Raw genomic sequence first — 20,916 nt, 5'->3', positions numbered from 1 at the left:
GATAGGCAAGGAAAATGATCTGACCCTATGTATAAGGCAGAATCTCATAACATGCAACAACCGACGAAGAAAACCAACTCCTTAGGTACAATAAAAACGTCCAGGACACCAGACTTTGCAGGCAGTCAGTGGTCTGCAGGAACAGTAGGACTTAACAACGGTTTCCTTCTAACTTTTTGCGCAGCTCCTGGGGGCTTGAACTCAGCGCCCGGGCGCTGTCCCTAGGCCATTCTGCTCGGGTCATGGTTCCACCCCTGGCTTTTCGGTGGTTAACTGGAGATGAGAGTCTCACGGACCTTCCCTGCCTGGCTTCGAGCTGTTGACCCTCAGCTCTCGGCCTCCCGGGTAGCTGGGATTATAGGGGTGCGCCACAGGTGGCTGGCTCCTTCTAATTCTTGTCCCTATTTCCAACTTGGCCTCAGCCAGGGAAAGCCCAAACCTGCTCTCCACAACCAACCAATCACCAAGGCGCCCGCCCCTGCCCCGCGCTGCCTCCGCCCCGGCCGCGTCGGGGTTCAGGCAGAGCCGCGAGGGACCGGGGTCTGAGCCAACAGCTTGGTCGGTTACGCCTCCCCGGTCAAGTACTTCCGGGACACGCTGTCCCGGTAAAAAGAAGCTTCCCGGAATCAAGGGTGCGTCGGAAGGCAGATCGCAGACGGATCTCCCGGGCGGAAAGGGTGGAAAATCCTTTCCCAGAGCCGCGGACCCGCCTGGCTCTTTCTGAAAGTCGGGGCTTTGGCTTCCGGGTGCTGGCCTTTGCGCATGCGTCCGCTCCGCTGCGCGTGCGCGTTTTGTGGCCTTCGGTCACGCGGCGCTGATGTCATGTCTAGTGGCCCGGGAAGCGGCGGCGGCGCCGGCGGCGGCGGCGCACGAGCGCTCCTGGGCTCCCAGCAAAGCCTCCCAGCAAAGCCTCCCAGCCCGCCGTGGGTCTGAACGCCCGCCTGGTTTCCACTCCGACCTCTCAGTCTCCACCTTGGGTGTGTTTTCCCCTGCTGGAGGTGAAGCTCCTCACGGGAGCGCGGGGCCTGGCGTCTGGCGCCGGGCGCTCGCGGATCATCCCACCGGGCCGCGGAGGATGACCCGGGGGAAGGCCGGGGTTGCCGCCGTCACCAGCGGCCTTCCTCCGGGGGACGCCGTGGCCACGTAATCGCAGACCCCGGGGCCCTTCGAATGCAAGACGGGCCCCCAGGTCCGTCTCGTCTTGTAAGGTTCTCCCGGAGAGCTTAGAGCGCTGTGAAAGCAAAGGTCTCAAGACACGAACTCGTCTTTCCAGGGGTGGAGTTGATCCCTTGAATGAAACCTTTTCAGCAAGCAAGAAGCCCTCCCCCGAACAGCTTGGGCATTTTTAAGCCCTGAGGCTTTACTCTTTCTTTTGCGTGGACACTTGCTTTTTTTTTTTTTAAGGATTTACATCTTTGGTGTTTTTGAAACACCAACCTAAACGATCTTTTTCTTGATTGACCGTCAATACAAATGAATGCCGTTTTGAAAGAACCCCCGATCACAAAGCTACTTAAAATTCCCACGCCAGACTTTAAACCGTTTTTCTGCTTTGACTGTGGCGTCTCTTGTACAGCCTCTCACATTCCTAACTCTTTTTGTTACAATTTACTGTTGTTGCACGTCTGGTATTTTGGTAATTATACTTGATAGAATTTTTCTACAGTGAAAGGAAAATATAGGACAAACCTGTGGGTATTCACTTTTATATAACTTATTTTCCTTCACACACACACACACACACACACACACACACAAAATGCCCATTTAAGAAAGAATAGCTAAGTAAAAGAAAGGGGAAAAATCACCTAGAAGCCTACGTAAAGATAATCACCACTAACATTTTGGAATATAGTCTTTATATACTTGCTATGTAGTTCACCCTTGCCTGGAACTCACCATCCTTCTGCTTCAGCTTCCTGAGCACTGGGAATACCAGGCACGACTTAAATTTTAAGTGAATAATATTTTACAAAAAAAACAAATTCATAGTTTATACTGTTTGAAAACCCCTTTTCGCAACACATCTTGCCTGGTTTCTCATCTCAGTGTTTATACATTTATAATGGCCATAGAATATTCGGTCATGCTAGGAGCTCCCCTAAGTAAAGTAGGAACCCTACTTCATATACTTTGGGCCATTTAAGCAGCTCCAGGGGACTATTGGCTTATATCTTGGATTTGGCCAAGGGGCAATAGGTGAGATGAATTGTGTAAATGGAAAGATTTTGTGTAAATCAAAAAGTAAATTATATCTGTGTCCATCTTTTCAAGGTGGAGAAAACCATTGGAATGTTTTCTGATTGTTCATTCTGTGTTTCTAGGTTCACTTCTTTTTCTATTCCTTCATCTCTTTCCCTTTCTCCCCTCCAAGAATGAATCATGACTGAGGACTCTCAGAGAAACTTTCGTTCAGTATATTATGAGAAAGTGGGGTTTCGTGGAGTTGAAGAAAAGAAATCATTGGAAATTCTCTTGAAAGATGATCGTCTGGGTGAGTTATATATGTTAAGCTTACTAGTTCCCAGTCATTCTACTATTCTGAAGTACATATTAGGAGGCATTCAGGGGTAATTTTTAAGAATCTTATTGTATTGTAAAGATGCTGTACAGAGGGGTTACAGTTACATGAGTAAGGCAATGAGTACATTTCTTGTTGAGCATTGTTACCAGGGGTGGTTTTTAACTTGCTGTATCTTTTTTTTTTTTTTTTAGTGATATGATGTATTTTGAGAAAAGTTCCAAATTTTGTATTTCCTTTAGATACGTTATCATAGCTTCTAGTAAGCTTTTTCAATAATGCCCATCATGTTTTTTTTTTATGGAAATACTAAAACTGAACCATGGCTAAAAATAGTTGTGGTTTTTTTTTTTTTTTATAGAGTGCTCCCCCTGCCCCATTCCCTGCCCCTTCTTTTGTCTTCCCATACCTCTTTGGTGCTAGAAGATTGCAGTCCAGTGTTCTACCACTGAGCTACATACCCAGTTCATATAGTGCGCTTTTAAAGTTTCAAAAATATTTCACATCTGATGTTACTGTACATTCCATGTTTTAAATATGTCTAGCCTTATTCTTCCTTAATAAGCATAGGTCTGGAGGTCCAGGATGATTTAGTATTATTTATTGGGATTTGAAAGTTGACTATACCACTTACTAGCTATGTTAATTGGGTGAAGTAACTTGACTACTTTGAGATTCACTGGTCTTGTAATGTGGATTAAATGAGATAAATTCTATAATTAGTCTCTGCTGCTAATGTAGAGAATGCAGTAAGTTAAATGTACCTCTTATGCTCTAAAATGCCAATTATTTTAAATAGCTTAATGGTGGAAGACTTAGGCTAGAAATCAGACGTATCTTTGCTGTATTTGCAGACTGCATGGTAGACTTGCCCTAAAAATGTCTGATGTGTACTTTCACTTTTAACTTGAAATGTGCTTCTCCACACTGTAATCAGCCTGAAAAGCTTATAACTACTTGTTTGTTTTTCTCTTCTTCTACTAGATATTGAGAAGCTTTGTACTTTTAGCCAGAGGTTCCCTCTCCCATCTATGTACCGTGCATTGGTTTGGAAGGTGCTTCTAGGTATGAGACCCAGGGGTTGGGAAATTTACCTTCAAAAGTATTAGATAATGGGATCATTTGTTATCTTACGGTTAGAAAAGCAGGATTTGGCTAGGCCTTTTTCTGAGTATTGGGCCTTCCTCTGGAGACACAATTACTGCTCTCTGTAAAAGCCTTTAGGATTGCTTCAGCAGAAATATATTAGATATTACTCCAGGAGTGTCAATTTATTTGTGATGGAAAAGAAGCTAACATATCCTCCTAGGATAAAGTGTGGACTGGAGCAAGGAGAAATAGTCTAGCCCGATAAGAGAGAACCACTGTGGGCCGCATTTTTTACATCTGTACAGTTAACAGTCAGGAGCTAAATCACATCTAAGTTTTAGCTTTAAGTTTGTTAGATTCTTCAATTCTCAGTGGCAGAGGTATTACTTCCTACAGTGTACTACCAGAGCCAAAGAGGAATCCGTTTTCTTTCCCTAGAGGTGTGAGTGAATGAATTATGATGATGAGTGGCTGAAGGAGAAGGAAAACTGATCTGCCTCTTCGCTTGGGACAAAGACACCGCCCAAGCAGTTGGCAGTATCCTTTTGTAGCCCAGGATGTTTTTCTCTGTCACTGCTGAGCCTCCCAGAACATAGAGTTATCCATCATCAGCCATTACTTTACCATTCTTTAGCCCCATAGGTCACTTTTCCTTGTGAGGGAAGTAAAGGCACTGGAAAGTTCAATCTGTCAGAGCACATACAACTCTTTCTAGCACAAATTTTGATTGCTCTGGGACCTGTATATACCTGGTGACTTTTTAGATAACTATCAGAAAGAACAGTTTAGGATCACTTTTTGAAAACAGTTTACCATGAGAGGCATTGTGCTGCCTGTGGATGGAGTTTTGGCTACAGCTGTGTAGTCTGTATCAACCCAGATGTGGAGGATGCTTTAAGTCTTCCTTTGGTTTCCCTAAAAGCCTGGCCTAGAGCCCTACAGCTATGGCAAGAGTAAATGTGTGTCAGCAAAAGAAAATTCAAATAAATTGTTAACCACAGAGTTTTGAATCATCTAACTTTTCTTCCAGAATGTTCTGGAGGATACTGGATCTGTGCTGCTTTGTACAAGAAATGAGCCATAGTCAAATGTGCTAGCTGACACTAAGCATGTACTGGGTTACTCTTCTTAGTGCTTTATGTATATTGATTTGTTTATTAATTAAGCAACTGTCTAAGATTAGGTATTAGTCACTTTTTTTTTTCTTTAGATGAAGAAGTTAAGGCATAAGATATAGAGAAAATTGCTGAAGATTTCCCAGGCCAGTTAAATATAAAGCCAGTAATCAAACCTCAGAAGGCTGAAACTGAGTCTTTGCTTTTGTCCAGTATTGTTACAGTTAATGAGGCTGTGATAATTAAGTCATTTTTTTTCTGTTGTAAAACTGAGAGCCTACAAAATATGTTGTCACCATTCTTCTAATCTATTTGAGTGTGGTACCATTTTCTGATGAACTCCTAGGGCTCAGAGCAGAGAACACTTGGTGAAATTCTCATCTATTCTACTTCTTGCCCCTGATAAATGAAGAACCAGATACCCAGAGACCCTGATATTAGCAGTTCTAAGGCTGGAACCCAACGTTACTGAAGATCCTGCCATGATCTTTTCACTAAGCCATTTATTTAAAAAAAAAAGATTCTTGTGCCAAAGCCTAATACTGTGCAGACATCATCATGTTTAAATGAAGTAATGAACATAAAATGTCATAGGAATGTAGTGTACGATTGGATACCTCATCAATGAAGTAGAGGACTTGTGTGACTCTGATGATAGGATACTTTGTGATTGTGTTTTAACTGTTGAAGAATAAAAGGACTCAGCCAGCTGTCAGTGGTTCTGAGACACACATGGAGAGAGGTCTCTAGGAGTGAGGAGTGGCCCCATGCTGAGAGCTATAAATCGAGTTAAACCATTATAGTTGATGTGGTCTTGAAATTATATGGCAGACTTATTCAGAGGCTTTTAATTTCTCTAATAACAATGATGTATCATCATTCAAAAATCAAAAGTATTTAACATAAGATTATAGTGAGAATTTAAAATTTAAAAATGCTATTTGTGTAAATTCTAATTGTGATAAGATGCAGGATTGAGGTTAGTGCTTCATTATTTTGCCCTTTTTTTGTTCTGGGTTTCTGCATAGGGATCCTGCCTCCACACCACGAGTCTCATGCCCAGGTGATGATGTATCGCAAGGATCAGTACTCTGATATCCTTCACGCTCTCAAAGTCACTCGCTTCATCAGTGATACCACGCCTCAAGTTGAAGTGTATCTTCGAATGTATCAGCTGGAGTCTGGGAAGCTGCCTCGAAGTCCGTCTTTTCTGCGGGTAAGTGATCACTCTTGCTTGATGCTTAGCTCAACTCTTCATCATCCCATGTTGTCAGCCTTTGATTGCATTCTGTCTTTGTTTAGTGGTTTCCCATTGTCAGTACAATGAAAGTATCACATCTTTAACTGGCATCTGTGGCCCTGCACATTCTGATCCAACCCACTTTAAAATTAAAAAAAAATATATTTCATTGTGAAAAATACACATGCATTGCTTAATTATACGAATATATTGTTTTATTTGCAGACATGTATTCTTATTCAAACTAAGATAACTATGATGTCACTAGTTTTATGGTGACACCATCATATAGTAGGTCTCCTGTTGACTAGAACATTGTTACAACTTCAGAAACATTACAAGAATATTGTCAGTGATTCCTGTATACCGGTTACCCAGATGCCAATGAACATTTCATGACATCTGTTTTGTCTTTCCTGTACATGTACACATATTCCTTCTTATAAGTCATTTCAGAGTAAGATGCAGACATGATTCTGTTAACTGAGAGTCCTTTAGTGTGTCTGTCTTCAAGACCACCTCTGGAGGTATTCATAGTAGTTATCAAAACTAAGAAGTTAACATTAGTAAGAATTGTCCTCTAATTCATACTATCAAGTCTGACCAGCCGTATCAGAAATATTCTTGGTCTTGGGTTATGGATGGCATTGAGTTGCCATTGCTTTAGTTGCCTTTGAGTTGGGTCAGTCCTTTTGTGTTTTCGTGCTCTTGACATTTTGGAAGTGTGTCAATCAGTTGTTTTTTGGTCGAAATCTCACTTCAGCTTTGGCTACTGCTTCCTCCTGGCTGCATCATGCTTCTGCGTTATTGGCAAGGGTACCATAGGAACATTAGTCTCATTACTGTGGATGGTAGCTTTGAACACTGCCTGCTGAGTATCTGATTATTCTTTTTCTCATTGGAATTAATAATTTTGAAGGAAGTATTTTGAGATTTGTAAATATACAACCACTAATAATTCTTGCCTAGAACAATGTTACTGCTCTACCAAATGATGGTTTTCTAATCCCATTAATCCTGAATTTTAGTTGGTTTTTACTGATGTCACTGTAAATGTATAGTACTTTTTGCATCACTGGCTTGTAATTTTGTACTGCCATTATTGCTCTTGATGTCCAGAATGTCCCAAGTTTGAACACTGGGTGTCCCATCAAACATCTGTGTCTTTTTGAAGGGTTACCATTAATTTGAGTGATTCCAACTTTCTAACACAGCAAAATGTTCCAGGCTTGTCTTGGACTTTCTGGGCTGTGGTCCTGCTGCAGATAGCTCTTTCTTATTGAAGTAGAGTGTGGTTTTTAGAAACCAAGAACTGGGCACTAGATCTACTCTGTGTTCCCTAGCTGCCATTATTTCTGGGCCCTCTCAGCAGACAATGATAGGAAATGTATGTATGTATGTACACATAGTACCATACAATTCACACACGTATATGTGCATGTGCATATGTATGCATATACATATGTATTTGAGCTACAGTCCTAACCCCCATGTATTGTATATTATTTGCCGGTGTATTAATCCTTAGTCCACACTGATAGGTCCAGTTACAATTCTATTAATTCATTCTAACTCCACCCTTTCCACACTTGCAACTCTCTTTTAACAGGTGCAGGTGTGAAGACTCCTATTATGCTCAGTATATTTATTTATCTGCTTTTTCCCTGTGTGTGCCAGTACTGCCAGCCACTTGTGGCTCTGGCCTGCAGGCCTTGTGGGCTTCTGTGTCTCAACCTTTAGGATTCTGGTAGTCTGGCTGTTTTAACACTGTCTTCAGGCCTGACCTCTCCTCAGTCTCAACCTCTTCCTCTGCTTGAGCCACCTCACAACCTCAGCCCCCCACACTACTTCTTAGCTTCATCTGTAACAAACCCCTGACTCTAGTTACTTGGATTATTTTTTGTAAAGGAAAGAAGGAAGGAAGAGGAAGAAGACAGAAAAAGGAGTATTACAGGTTTTGAGATTTGGCTGCCTAATTATAGTCTCTGTAGACATTTTGTCTAGGCAGGGTTTGGCTGTTCAGTCCAGGGTGGCTTCAAACTCACTCTGTAGCTCCAGGCTGGCCTTAAACACTCAATCCTCCAGCCCAGCCTTCTGAAGGCTAGGATTACAGACCTGTAGGCATGTACCACCTACATGGCTTTCTAGACATTTTAATATTTTTCTTATTTATTTACATAAAACAGAATGAGTTATTTGAACAGGGGTTTGCTTGTGAGCTCTGCTCTCTTACTTATTTTCATTGCAGATTGGGCTTTGAGCCAGGTGCAGTGGTACATGTTTTTAATCCCACCCCTCTGGAGGCCCAGGCAAGAGGATCACAAGTTCCAGGCCAGCCTGGACTACATAGTGAGACCTTGCCTCATAATGGGGAACGGAGGGCTGATGTATTTGTTTTTGAATTGATGATGTGACACTCTTGAACAAATTGTAGAACTAGTCTTGGTCATTTGCTTTTATTAAACTTATGAAGAGTAAAAAGATCCCTGAAATAACTGGATGTCTCACACTCTCCCTTAAGGTTCATTTATCATCAGAACAGTGAAAATGACAGTACTACCTGAGTCCTTAAAATTACATATTAAAATGTATTAGATAATCTGCTAGCTCAGGAAATCTAAATGAGAGGCCACAGCCCCACCTCATCTCTGTTCAGCTGGTCTGCACTCCAGGATCCGTGCCTAATGTGGGCCCAGTACCCATCTGAGGTGGGTTTGGAACCAGTTACTGACCCTACTTATTTTTTTTAATCTATTAGTAAGTTTGTGTGTGAGACAGTGCTCAGCAGGGAGTGTGGTCAGCTGAAGGACATTGGTCCTCTGCTCTAATCCTCTCCCTTGGACAGCCATCAGAAACAGCATGTGCATGCCACCTTGGGGGCAAGGGACTAACATCAAGTGACCATGTGGGGTTCAAGCAAGAAGACTTTTCTTTCTTTTCTGTCCTCTACCATATTAATAACAAATTGAAATTCATTTCTTTAATCTTAACTCTGGTATGCTTGAGTTTTTATGGAATTTTAACAATTTGAAAGAAGGCCTAAACATGAAATAGTTTCTACTTTTTATTGAAATTAGAATTTTGACTTAACTTGGGACTTTTTCAGGGAAATAGACATTTCTCAGTTTTAACTGTAAAATCTTTCTTCAGCTATGACATTCTTGATGAAAATATAAGGTGTTTTTTAAAAAATATATTTGAAAACAAAATAACTTCCACATATAAGGATCTAGTTCTCATAAGATTTCTCCTGAAATTTACTTGAAGGTTTACTATGTTCTGAGTATTGACCCATGGCTTGAGAAATGTTATTCCTTTGATTCTTAAAATTCTGATTCTAGGGACAGTTTTAACTTTTCAGGCATGTACAAATGCTTTGAAGTAAAGCAAGTACTGTATTAATCCTTCTAGAATCCTTAAATATTGGTAAATTATAGACAAATTATATAGACAAATTACCTCCAAGTATGGTTTGTGTGGGAAGGGTTTTTTTTTTTTTTGTCAGTTATGGGGCTTGAACTCTGGGCTTGGGCGCTGTCCCTCAGCTCTTCAGCTCAAGGCTACCGCTTGAGCCACAGTGCTACTTCCAGTTTTCTAGTGATTTATTGGAGATAAGAGTCTCACAGCCTTTCCTGCCTGGGCTGGCTTTGAACCATGATCCTCAGATCTCAGCCTCCTGAGTAGCTAGGATTACAGGCCTGAGCCACTGGCACTCCGCTGGTTTATGTTGTTCATTACACTTGTGTGGAAGAAATTCCAATATAGCTCTGAGAGTATTTTGAGTGGAGAGTTATTGCCCTGCTTACAATTTATGTTGACTTCATGATTTTATTTTGAAGAAAACAAAAGCTGTTTCCATTTCTTGGAGTGATGGGTTTATTGTTACCTGAAAACTAGTTATTCCCAAAAAGCACTGGTTCCGAGAGGCTTCCAAAGCTGTTTGCCCTCCCTTTCCCCTTGCTCTTCTCTTTTTCCATACACTCTGCTTTCTGAAACCAGTTTGATTTCTTAAAGTGGCTTCTTCAGAATAGAGAGGGTAAGGTTTCTTTTTTATTAAAGAAATATATCTTGGTCTTGTCACCTGTCTCTCTCCTAAGATTTACTATTAATCTTTCAGCAGCCTGAAGATGAAGTATTTCTTGCCATTGCTAAAGCCATGGAAGAGATGGTGGAAGATAATGTTGACTGTTACTGGATCACCCGATGCTTTGTGAACCAGTTAAATAACAAATACCGGGATTCATTACCCCATCTGGTAAATTTTTTTTTTCCTGGTGAGGGAGTTGGTACAAGATGTGATATTGGGGTCTTCAGAGAGTACTCTTATTTCCTGGTGTACCTGCAGTTATGAGTGGACCATCTATTGGAGAACTCATCAAATATTTTCTATAAAAGTCCAGATAGTTGCAGTGTCATAGGCCAGAGGATTATTATTGCAGCCTCTTAGTTTTCTGTTGGAACACAAAAGCAGCCACAGACTGCTGGGTCAATCTACTGTGGATGCCCTGCCCCTGCCCTACTGCAGGCCAGTTTGCCAACTGCCGCTTATCCCAGTCCAGAATCTACCAACCTTTTATTTACAATGGTTCCTTATGTATTAGCTAGGATTTAGGTGTACCCATAAGTAATGGGAGGCTCACATAACGGTAGCTTGTTTCCACTCATGTAACCAGCAGGGAGCTATGATATTCTTAGGCACCATCTTTCCTCTCCCGCTCACAAGGTATAGTTTGGGCCCATGGCTATGACTTCCATGGAAGGAGATAAAAGTAAAGGAAAATAAAGACAAGCCTTTAAAGTTTGTCATTCTTGAATTGGCTTTCCTTCTGTTTGAATACACATTCTCACTGATGAATTCTATCCAAATTTAAGGTGAAAACCTAAATTCAAAATGCATTGAATATATTTGATCTGCAGAATATCAGTTTAGCAGCAGGGGGCGCTGTAGAGTTGGGTTGATCCTTGCGGTAATACAGCTACTAGGTGAGTGTTTCATACCTCCTATTGATATCCCATGAAAAGCCAGAATTCCAAGTTCAGTTTCTATGGAATGTCTATTGCTTTCATACCCATTGTAAAGTTGAAAACCTTAGGTCACACCATCAGAATCCTGAGACAATCAATCCATATGAGTGGCCACAACTGTCATTTGGTTCCCCATCTTCAGCAGAGGCTGGGAAACAGGGTTTTTAAAACCTTGGTAGTCTCTTGTTAAAATAGCAGTTCTGCTAATAAAGGAGGAAGGCTGTCTGGATGTGGCAGACAGCCAGTTCTGTGTGCCAATTTCTGGCCTAGGAATTTTAAAAAACCAAGAGGTACTTGCTTCATGCATGAGCTAGATTTCCTTGGCCTGTTCCTTCTTCCCTCTGCTCTCATTTTCTCCCTTAGTTATCTCATTCTTCCATGAAATTTTATAAAATCATTTTTATGTGAATCTGTCTTCATAAAACATTGTTTTTTTTTTAACTTGAAAATCCTATTGAAGTGGTAGTAGTGGTGGAAGGAGATGGAAGAGAGGTAGTGGTAAAGGTGGAGGGTCCCCAAAGGTCACTGCTTTAAGTGTGTCCAGTTCTTACTAAGCAGGGTGGTGGGCAGGACACTTTAGTTTATTGAGCTCTTACAAGAGCAGTACTTAGTATTTCAACTAAAGCATAAATTTGACCCACTTTATTGATTTCAATAAAAATAAGTTATGGAATTGGAACATTAGTAAATATGTTAATCGCCTAATGAAATCAGGCCTCAGTTATACCAAATTTAATCAACTTTTTAGTTTAATATTAGAGCACTTTTTGTGATTAATGCCATATTTTAAGAAGTCATTCTTGGACTAGGCATGGTGGTGTTGTCTATAATCTCAGCTATGTGGAAGTCAGAGGTAGTAGGATTATTGTCTAAGGCAAAAATGAGTCTCTTAACTGAACTAAAGCAAAAAGATCAAGGAATATGACTCAGATAGTAGAGTACCTGCAGCAAGCACAAGACCTTTAGTTCAAACTCCCATTATTTTGGGGGAACATAACAAATGGATACATTCTCAAAAAAATTATACTAACCAGATGAGTCTACTATATTTTTCTAGATCTGTGCCACCTGGTCTACACAGTGAACATGGCTTCAAAAGTACTGTTGTAGATGCTTGCATGCATATGTATATACAAAATGAGTGTGTTAAGCCAGGCACTGGTGGCTCACGCCTGTAATCCTAAGTACTCAGGAGGCTGAGATCTGAGGAACATGGTTTGAAAGCCAGCTCTGGCAGAAAAGTCCCTGTGAGACTCTTATCTCCAATTAACCACTCAAAAACCAGAAGTGGTGCTGTGGCTCAAAGTGGTACAGCACTAGTACTTTTGAGCAAAAAAGCTCAGAGACAGCTCCGAGGCTCTGAGTTCAAGCCCTACAAGTGACAAAAAAAGAAGTTTTAAAAACACACAAATGGTATCATACAGTGCACACATGCCCTACCATTCTCTTGTTTTGCTTTTAACTTAATGCTTGGAGAACTTTCCATCTTAGCACAGAAAAATCAGGTTTGTTTTTTTTTGTTTTTAAAGATAACTTGGCAAAGCTTTATTAAGTAAGTCAGAAAGGCAAGCAGACAAACAGACAAGTAGAAAGACTGAAGCCTATTTTAGCCCAGTGTGGGTGCTTTCAAGGGGAGAGACATACCAAATCAGCAGTTTTATTCCTGACTTCCTATCAGTTCACCCAAGAGATTAATCAGTCGCAGCCACTTCTCCCCCCAGGCCAGTGGAATCTGAATCTCTAGGGGTGGGGTCCTGGAATCATCAGGAAATTCTGATGGGTAGTTGGGGGCTGAGAGCCACTCAAGTAGAAGCCCCCCCCCTTTTTTTTCCTAATTTACTCATTGTATTCCCTGTTATAAATTTGTCATAATTAAGTATAATCGACTCGAACCAGTTGTGAACGTGCCATTGCACAAGGAGCTCTGGTAGCCAAGCACTTTGAGCTTGACCCAGAATAGCACCATCATTCTGCAGAGTTTCCTCCTTATTCATGGGACCCAGTCAGGCTGACACACCCTGAAGCCAGGGATTTGATGTTATCTTTTTTGTTTGTTTTTAATTCCATGCGGGTGGCAATATCTGGACCAGTGGATATGGTGCAACTTACCAGTTTACCTCTTTGACAGAGCAGAGACAGAGGTTTAGGAAAAATAAACATTTATGTTTGTTTTGGTGACATGGGATGTGGTCATCCTCTTCCAGCAGGTCAGTATGGACTTTAGGGTCTGAGCCTCAGTATCTGTTCTTAGCCAGTGTACCCTAAATGCAGTGGCTTGGCTGGCTGTCCCAGTCTTCCAGAATTGGCTTAAGTGAGAGAGACTATCAGAACCTGACTGCTCTGTTCCCTCTGAATTCATTCTCTGTTCCAAGAAGTTTTTGTGTCCATCTGTGCTGGGGACTGAGCCCAGTGTTTGTACATCCTCTCTCTAGCCTCCTTGGCACTGTACATCGTGCTTAGGAAAGGGGAGTTAGTGTCAGTCAGTGGCTGATGCATTGCTGTGTATCACCTCCTCCATGGTCCACCTGCCTCATTCTTCGTAACTCTCCACCCTAACTCTACTTTTTCTTGCACCATTCCCTTCTCTTCTTCTCCTGCCCTATGAATGCTGTCCCCCCCCCCCCCACCTCATGTTTTTGAGACAGGGTCTTGCTGTACCTCAAATTGCAGTCCTCCTTATCTCAGGCTTCCGAATAGCTAGTATTCCAGGTGTGTGCCACCATATCCACCTCTCCCTTAAAAAAAAAATATAGCTGGGCGCTGGTGGCTCACGCTTGTAATCCTAGCTACTCAGGAGGCTGAGATCTGAGGATCGCGGTTCAAAGCCAGCCCGGGCAGGAGAGACCGTGAGACTCCTATCTCCAATAAACCACCAGAAAACCGGAAGTGGCGCTGTAGCTCAAGTGGTAGAGCGCTCGCCTTGAGCTGAAGAGCTGAGGGACAGTGCCCAGGCCCAGAGTTCAAGCCCCATGACCGACCAAAAAAAAAAAAAAAAAAAAAAAAACAAACTATATAGATAACTATCTGTTCCAGAATAGTCATTTCATGGACCTTTTGTTTTTTTTTTTTAAGCTTCCCAAGACAGTTACATTTTGCTTTGGATTTTGCCTTCGACTGTTGGATCTGATTCACGCAGTGGGCCTTGGGAGGAATACCCACTCTGCTTATCTGGGACCATACTAGAACAGCCCTGGGTCCTAGGAATCCTCTCTTGTCACTGTTGTACTGGAAATGGCTGTGTCACGAGTGACTTTGGGCGATTCTGAAACTTTCTTTTCTAGCACTTCCTTGCATGCAATATACAGTTCTTTTCTTGTGTGCTGACACTATGGCTTGAACTCAGGGTCTCACACTTGCTCTGCTTGCTTGCTTGGCTGGCATTCTACCTCTTAAGCCATGCTTTTAACCCAGCATTTTTGCTGTTAATTTGAAGATTGAATCTCACAGACTTTTCTACCCAGGCTGGCTTTGAATTTAGTCCTCTAGATCTCAGGCTCTTGAGAAGCTAAGATCACAGATATGAACCACCAATGCCAGGATGCAAATATTTTATAGGCTGTCACATCAGGTGACGTTATATCAGAGAAAATGAGTAATAATATTCTTGTTCCATCTCTAGCCTAAAGCTTTTGAACAGTACTTGAGTCTGGAAGATGGCAGGCTGCTGAGTCATCTGAGGGCGTGTTCTGCAGTGTCCAGACTTCCTTATGACCTTTGGTTCCGCAGGTGTTTTGCAGGATGTCTTCCTGAATCCAGTTTGCAAAGGCAAGTGTTTGTGCTGAAGGCCTGCAGTCAGAAAGACTGGCCTTTCCTGTAGCCATCTGTCAGAATGTCAATTTGTTTTACAGCAGCATAGTAATTTGAAGCTAAGTTCTTGAGCAGCTGCCCCAACAGGGCATGCTTCTGCTTTTCATGCTATACATTTGAAAGACTGCAGGCTCATCATGGGTGGATGCTGGAAGCAGCAGAAACAACCTGCAGGAGTATGCATGAGCTGGACCTCCTCTTCCTGCAAGTGTGCTGCATCTCATCTAGTGCAAATCTCCAGCCTCCTTAGTTTTATCGTGTGTGCGTGTGCGTGCGCGTGAGTGCGTGCGTGCGTGTGTGTGCGTGTGCGTGTGCGTGTGCGTGTGTGTGTGTGTGTGTGTGTGTGTCTGGAGATTGAACCCAGGGCCAGCCTGCCACTTGCTACACAAGTACCCTACCTCTTGAGCCACATCCTATCATTTTGTTTGTATTTTTGTTTTTGAGATCAGGTCCTACTAACTTGCCCTGGCTGGCCCAGAACGTAAGACCTTCCTGTTTCCTCCTCCAAAGTAGTTGGGATTACAGTAATGCCCTACTTTGCCTACTCTCGTTATATTTTCAAAGGAATTGAATGCAGTCAGAAATGACAGTCAAGCTGACCTTTTTCCAGTCTGTTTCACACCACGTGTTTTAAGTGTTTCTGAGTCCAGCCCATCCCTCCAGGACTTCATGATGTAGATAAGGAGTTTACTAGAGGAAAATATATACTTAGTGTACACAGTATACTGCTAACTTAAGAGTTACAGGATGGGCTGGGAAGGTGGCTCATCGGTAGAGCACTTGCCTTGCATGCTCGAGGCCCTGGGTTCGATTCCTCAGCACCACATAAGCAAAAAGAAAAAAGCTGGAAGTGGCGCTGTGGCTCAAGTGGTAGAGCTCTAGCCTTGAGCTGAAGAGCTGAGGGACAGCGCCCAGGCCCAGAGTTCAGGCCCCACGACCGGACCCCCCCCAAAAAAAAAAGAGTTACAGGAATAAACAGTAATTAGCTTAGAGTAATAGTGAATTGGTAACTAGCTCCTTAAAAATCCTTGGAGAAGTTTCAGCAATCTGTCCTCAGGGTTACAGCCAATGAAGCTGACTTGACCTCATATTTTGTGTGTGTGTGGTTTTTTTTTGGTTTTTTTGCCAATCCTGGGGCTTGAACTCAGGGCCTGGGCACTGTCCTTTTTTTTTCTTTTGCTCAAGTCTAGCACTCTACCACTTGACCCATGGCTCCACGTCTGGCTTTTTCTGTGTATGTGGCATTAAGGACTCAACTCAGGGATTTGTGCATGCTAGGTGAGCACTCTTATCACTAAGCCATGTTCCCAGCCTTTGTGTGCTATTTTTGTTGACATCCTGGGGAATGCAGCAGTTCTGATAGCCTTACAGATGACCAGCAAAAATTTGGTAGATACCAGAGCTGTCACTTTTAGTGAACTTTGTAAAGACATCAGAGCCTTTTACTGATGCTGATCGTTGTTCCAAAGTAATTCTGCTCTGAAACTTTATGAAAGAGTAGTTTGATCTTATTTTTATAGTTTCAGATGTCTAGGTAAATATACACTAAACTGTTATTTGATGATGCTGTGTTTGCTTTTTCTAGGGTTTGGGATAAAGTTGTAAGTGGATCCTGTAAGATTCTACTTTTTGTAGCTGTGGAAATTTTGCTAACCTTTAAAATAAAAGTCATGGCACTGAACAGTGCAGAGAAGATAACTAAGTTCCTGGAAAATGTAAGTGCGCTTTATTTGATTACATTCAAATTTAGAAATGAAGTCAACTTAAGCCAAATTTTCCTATTCTGCTAAATTATTTCAAGTGGTTGGATAGTCATTGTATATTTTTAGAGAATGATGTGGGGTGCGGGTTAGATTGGAACAAATTATAAAGGTATGTGGAAATGCAAAGGTGAAATCCCCATCTTTATAACAAATGTAAGCTGGAAAAAAAAAAGCTTATTTTTACTTTATGAGAAACATTTTTCCCGTGAAACATTTTGTCTGAAAGTTGGCATGTGGATTATATCTATTTAGGGGATGCAGGTCTGAACCTTGAGACCACTGTTCAAATGTGTCTTCTGTGGGACCCATGATCTTATCCCCACATGACCTCCAGCAGGCAGGGTGGGGATAGGAGGAAGCAGGAGTTGGCTGCAATCCTTCCATCAGCAAGGAATCCTGCAAAACCTTTTCATATCTGTGCTAGCTCTGGGGCAATCCCAGGTGGATTGATACTCATGTTACCACAGTGCATGTGGAAAAAGCCTGAATGAGTTACTTTTCCTTTTGTGTCTCAGCATGTCTTCTCTTAGGAACAAGCTGGGGTAAGGACACCTAGGCCCAAGTATAGACCCAAGGTCTATACTTCTTATTTTGGCTTAGCTAGCTCTCTACCACTTGCGCCATGCCTCCACCCCAGCTTTTATGCTGATTAATTGGAGATGTGGAGTCTTGGACTTTTCTGCCCTGGCTGGCTTTGAACTGAGATTCTTTAGATTTCAGCCTTCTGAGAGCTAAGATTATGGATGTGAGTTACTAGTGCTCAGCTTTTCTATATATTTTATATTAGCATCCATTTGTCGTACAGAAGGTCTCATTCTGATATGTCTACATGTATGCAATGTACTTTGATCAGACTCATCCCTCTATCCCTCCCCCCTTTTTAAAAAATTAGTATTAACATTTGATCAGTGGCCTGGAAGATAATGAGTACTAAGTGACTGTGTGTTCAGTAATGAATCATCATCATTACAATAATTAGTGGTCAGCTGTGCCAGCCCAGCTAAGTGAGGATTATCTCTATCACCCTGTAAACAGCTCTGGAAAGCGGGCTGTCCTTTCTGGTTGAGAGTTGAGCTGGGAAGCCCAGATGACCGGACTCCATGACCAGTGAGCCATGCAGGTTGTCACAAGGCCATCTGCTACTAGGCTACTCAGTATGTCCTCCTTTGTGCTATCTCTGTCTGAAAAACAGTGAAAGCTCCATGGAAGTTTTATGCCAGAGTACATGTGAGAAAATGATGAAGTTTTTGTAAACAAGTTTCACCTGGCCTGATTTCTTCTGTTCACAGATTCCCCAAGATAGCTCGGATGCTATCGTGAGCAAGGCCATCGACTTGTGGCACAAACACTGTGGGACCCCAGTTCATTCGGCCTGAACACTCCGACCACTGAGAAGTCTGCCAGCCTGCCCTAAATGTTTTGTTCTGTCATAAACGGATTGGTTTATAGTCTTGCTATGGTGCTCAGTGTGCAGTTTTTTTCAGTAAAATAATTTAATTCAAATATCTGGTGTTTCATTTTGTGAAGTCTTTTGATGACACTGTATAAACATAGGGAGTTCACTTCAGACTAGCATTATGAGGTGTTGTTAGAAAATATCCACCACCTGAAGGTAGGTATGTGTACATTTGTGAACAGTTGCAACCTCTCCCCAGTTAGCACCAAGGTGTTTTGTTAGTACCAGGATTTAAATCTTTGCTGGATTGGCTAGATTCTCTACCACTTGAGCTACTCCTCCAAGACAGCTTTATACTTTATAATTGGAGATGGAGTTTCTTAGGCTTTTCTGCCTAAGCTGGCCTCAAATTGACCTCCCGTCAGCCTCCTGGGAGCTAGGATTACGCTTTGAGCCACTAGCACTCACGTAGTACCAAGCGTTGAAAGGTGCTAAGAGGAGTAAAAAGTGACTTCCTTTCGTTGGCACCTCACATGTGGCTCTTGTGGGTGCAGAACTTGATTAAAGCTAAGTGATTTCCTTCTCAGGCTTCATTCTGCTAAATAGGCTTAAAAAGAGTTCTTACATTCTTTTTCCTTTTGTGCCAGTCCGAGTGAAATCTCTTTCAAATATGTCTCAATTTACCTATTAAAGGGGAATGCTTGTTTGATAATCTGCTGGACTCAAGCTTTCCCCTGAGTGATTAAATGTCGATAGACTGTAGGGAGCCTCTGCTACACACAAAGGAGTGGAGAAGTGGCAAGGTCAGGCTAACAGCTGATGACCCCTGGGCTTCTTGGGGCCGTAGAACAGTCACCATTCACCAGGCAGTTGCTGGCTTTGAGAATGGTGAGTGAATTGGGGTCCTTGTTTCAAACTCAGCCATCAGGCCTGCAACAGCCTGCATGGTGGTTGGATCCTCCACCCGTTCCCCTAAATGAGGAGGGAGACAACCTTGGATATACAGAGTTAGACGAGGAGTCATTGCAAATGGAATTTTTGAAACAAGCCTGTATTTCTGTATAGTAATAGATCCATAGTAATTTTTTAAAGCAAAAGTCTCAGAACATGGCTGGAAATGTGGCATAGTGGTCGAATGTTTGCCTAGAATGCATGAAGCCCTGGGTTCAATTCCCTAGTACCACATAAACAGAAAAAGACAGAACTGGCGCTGTGGCTCAAGTGGTAGAGTGCTAGCCTTGAGCAAAATAAGCTCAGGGATAGGACCTGGAACCTGAGTTCAAGCCCCAGGACTCACAACAACAAAAATCTCAGAACACAACCCATTTATAGCAACTACTACCTACATTTCAAACTTTAAAAGGTGACTTTTCTGACTAAAGTGTTTTTACTCATAGGTGAATCTAGACCTTTGAAAAAAGAAAACATGATTGTAAAAGGGACTTTGTGGGAGTGGAACCAGTGGAGAGGGGAGGGGAAAAGAGTTATGTGTGTCTATATGAAAATTTTAAAATTGCTAAAAGGGAGGAGAAGGAAGAAGGGGCTAAGAGTAATATAGATGGAGTGAATTTGATCAAAGTATATGATGTGCATGTTGTAAATATTACAATGCAGCCCCTTTTATAATTAATGCTAATATTTTTTTTCGATGATTGTCATTTAGCTAGTACCTGCCTCTGCCCCTGAGAATGTGGGTGACATAGAACACGAACACACACACACACACACATATCCCTGGCCCAATTGCCTGCTATCTAGTGATCTTGAGGGACGTGAAATCCACATAATGATAAAGTAGACACGTTACTTTTGTTTAAGAGTCACAATGTATATATGCATGCATGTATATTTGTATGTATGGCATCCATACATGTATAGATAGCCAGGGTCATGCATTCTGGACATAGACTGTGGGATGGGGATTTTTTTGGAAAGTGAGTCAATGTGATACCATCAAGGATTTTCTTGGCCAGGCATGGTGATGCTTGCCTGTAATCTCAACAATGTGAGAGGTGCTACCCATTGTCACCTCTGGACATGCTGTTGTCCTTGCCCCAAACTTCCTTCCTGTGTCTCTCATCTCTGAGACTCAATCCAAGTGTTTTTTCCTCCATGGGGTTTCTGCTTCTCTTGAGACTCAATCCTTAAGTGTTTCCTTCCATGACTGTTAGACCTGCTAGCCTGTGATCTACTTGAGGCCAGAGGCTCTGTCTTGATTCTTTCTTGCCATGTCCTGAGTGTCTGAAGACTTAATGTTAAGACTTCTCTAGTAACAAGTCACAGAGTTGTCCCTGAGCTAGCAAACTTTGCTTATGAGGGACAGTTATAAAACACCAAGGCGAGGCTAAGAACTCAAATAGGATAGGGCTGGATTGGACATGGGTCTAAATGAGACCTTGGACTCGATTATTCTCTTCTCTGTGATCTATTCAGCATGTTGGCTATCTGCTCTCTCTACAGTCTGGTTGTCCTGGTGAAACAGACTTAGCCTACATTGAAAATTCTAGAGGACAGTGCCAGCCTCTGCTGCCAGCCTCTTGACCCTAATTCCTAAGTCAATGAGGACGAGACTGAAGTCTTGCTTGGGTCTGGTGCAGCTATGGTTCTACAGCCAGTCTTCAGCCAAGGGATGGAAGGGTCATGTGGCAGATACCAGGTGCCAGGAGCCCTTGTGTGCCTGTGGCAGTTTGGGGGTGGAGAGGGGGGGGGCACTGTTAAGGGGTCACTGCTGACTGGGAAGATATCCTCAAGAGCTCTGCATTCCACCCGAGTCTGTTAACCAAATTCCTATCTAGGACCAGGAGGCTTCTGCCTCCACACTAAGTCTGAGTGGCTTTTTCTGCCCTATTCTTTCCCAATTTCTGCCAGCCACTATGCCGGTGGGCAGTCAGCCCTCAGAGGGTAGTCAGTGTCCCACTGACAGCTTTGGCAAACTGTCTTGCCCAGCCAGGTGTTTTCCT

General features: G+C 42.4%; 1 protein-coding gene across 8 annotated transcripts; it reads left to right on the top strand.

The window, feature by feature from the left end:
- Positions 1–583: 583 nt before the first annotated feature.
- LOC122107006 (TBC1 domain family member 7) lies at positions 584–18,063 on the top strand. Of its 8 annotated transcripts, none has more exons than XM_042678562.1 (8): positions 584–632; positions 2,325–2,494; positions 3,506–3,586; positions 5,754–5,941; positions 10,083–10,220; positions 14,610–14,755; positions 16,383–16,512; positions 17,850–18,063. In XM_042678562.1, exons 2-8 carry the CDS (start codon positions 2,383–2,385, stop codon positions 17,934–17,936), a joined length of 882 nt encoding a protein of 293 aa, XP_042534496.1. In that variant the 5' UTR covers positions 584–632; positions 2,325–2,382; the 3' UTR covers positions 17,937–18,063. The 8 variants fall into 8 exon arrangements, with proteins under 8 accessions (XP_042534496.1, XP_042534499.1, XP_042534501.1 ...); XM_042678565.1 differs by lacking the exon at positions 584–632 and adding an exon at positions 843–977 and having other exon boundaries at positions 2,374–2,494; XM_042678567.1 differs by lacking the exon at positions 584–632 and adding an exon at positions 843–977 and having other exon boundaries at positions 10,086–10,220.
- Positions 18,064–20,916: the final 2,853 nt, after the last annotated feature.

Source organism: Dipodomys spectabilis, unplaced genomic scaffold, assembly GCF_019054845.1.
Source record: "Dipodomys spectabilis isolate Male_0828 unplaced genomic scaffold, ASM1905484v1 ptg000045l, whole genome shotgun sequence".
Classification (NCBI taxonomy): Eukaryota; Metazoa; Chordata; class Mammalia; order Rodentia; family Heteromyidae; genus Dipodomys; species Dipodomys spectabilis.
Note: the sequence above shows the minus strand (reverse complement) of the source record. Positions and strands in the feature narration are given on the sequence as shown.

Excerpts from the sequence above, each read along its gene's own strand:
- LOC122107006 (XM_042678562.1), top strand. The coding sequence starts at position 2,383 with ATGACTGAGGACTCTCAGAGAAACTTTCGTTCAGTATATTATGAGAAA. Across the intron at positions 3,587-5,753 it reads GGTTTGGAAGGTGCTTCTAG|GGATCCTGCCTCCACACCAC; the intron begins GTATGAGACCCA and ends GTTTCTGCATAG. Across the intron at positions 14,756-16,382 it reads CCTGAATCCAGTTTGCAAAG|GGTTTGGGATAAAGTTGTAA; the intron begins GCAAGTGTTTGT and ends TGCTTTTTCTAG.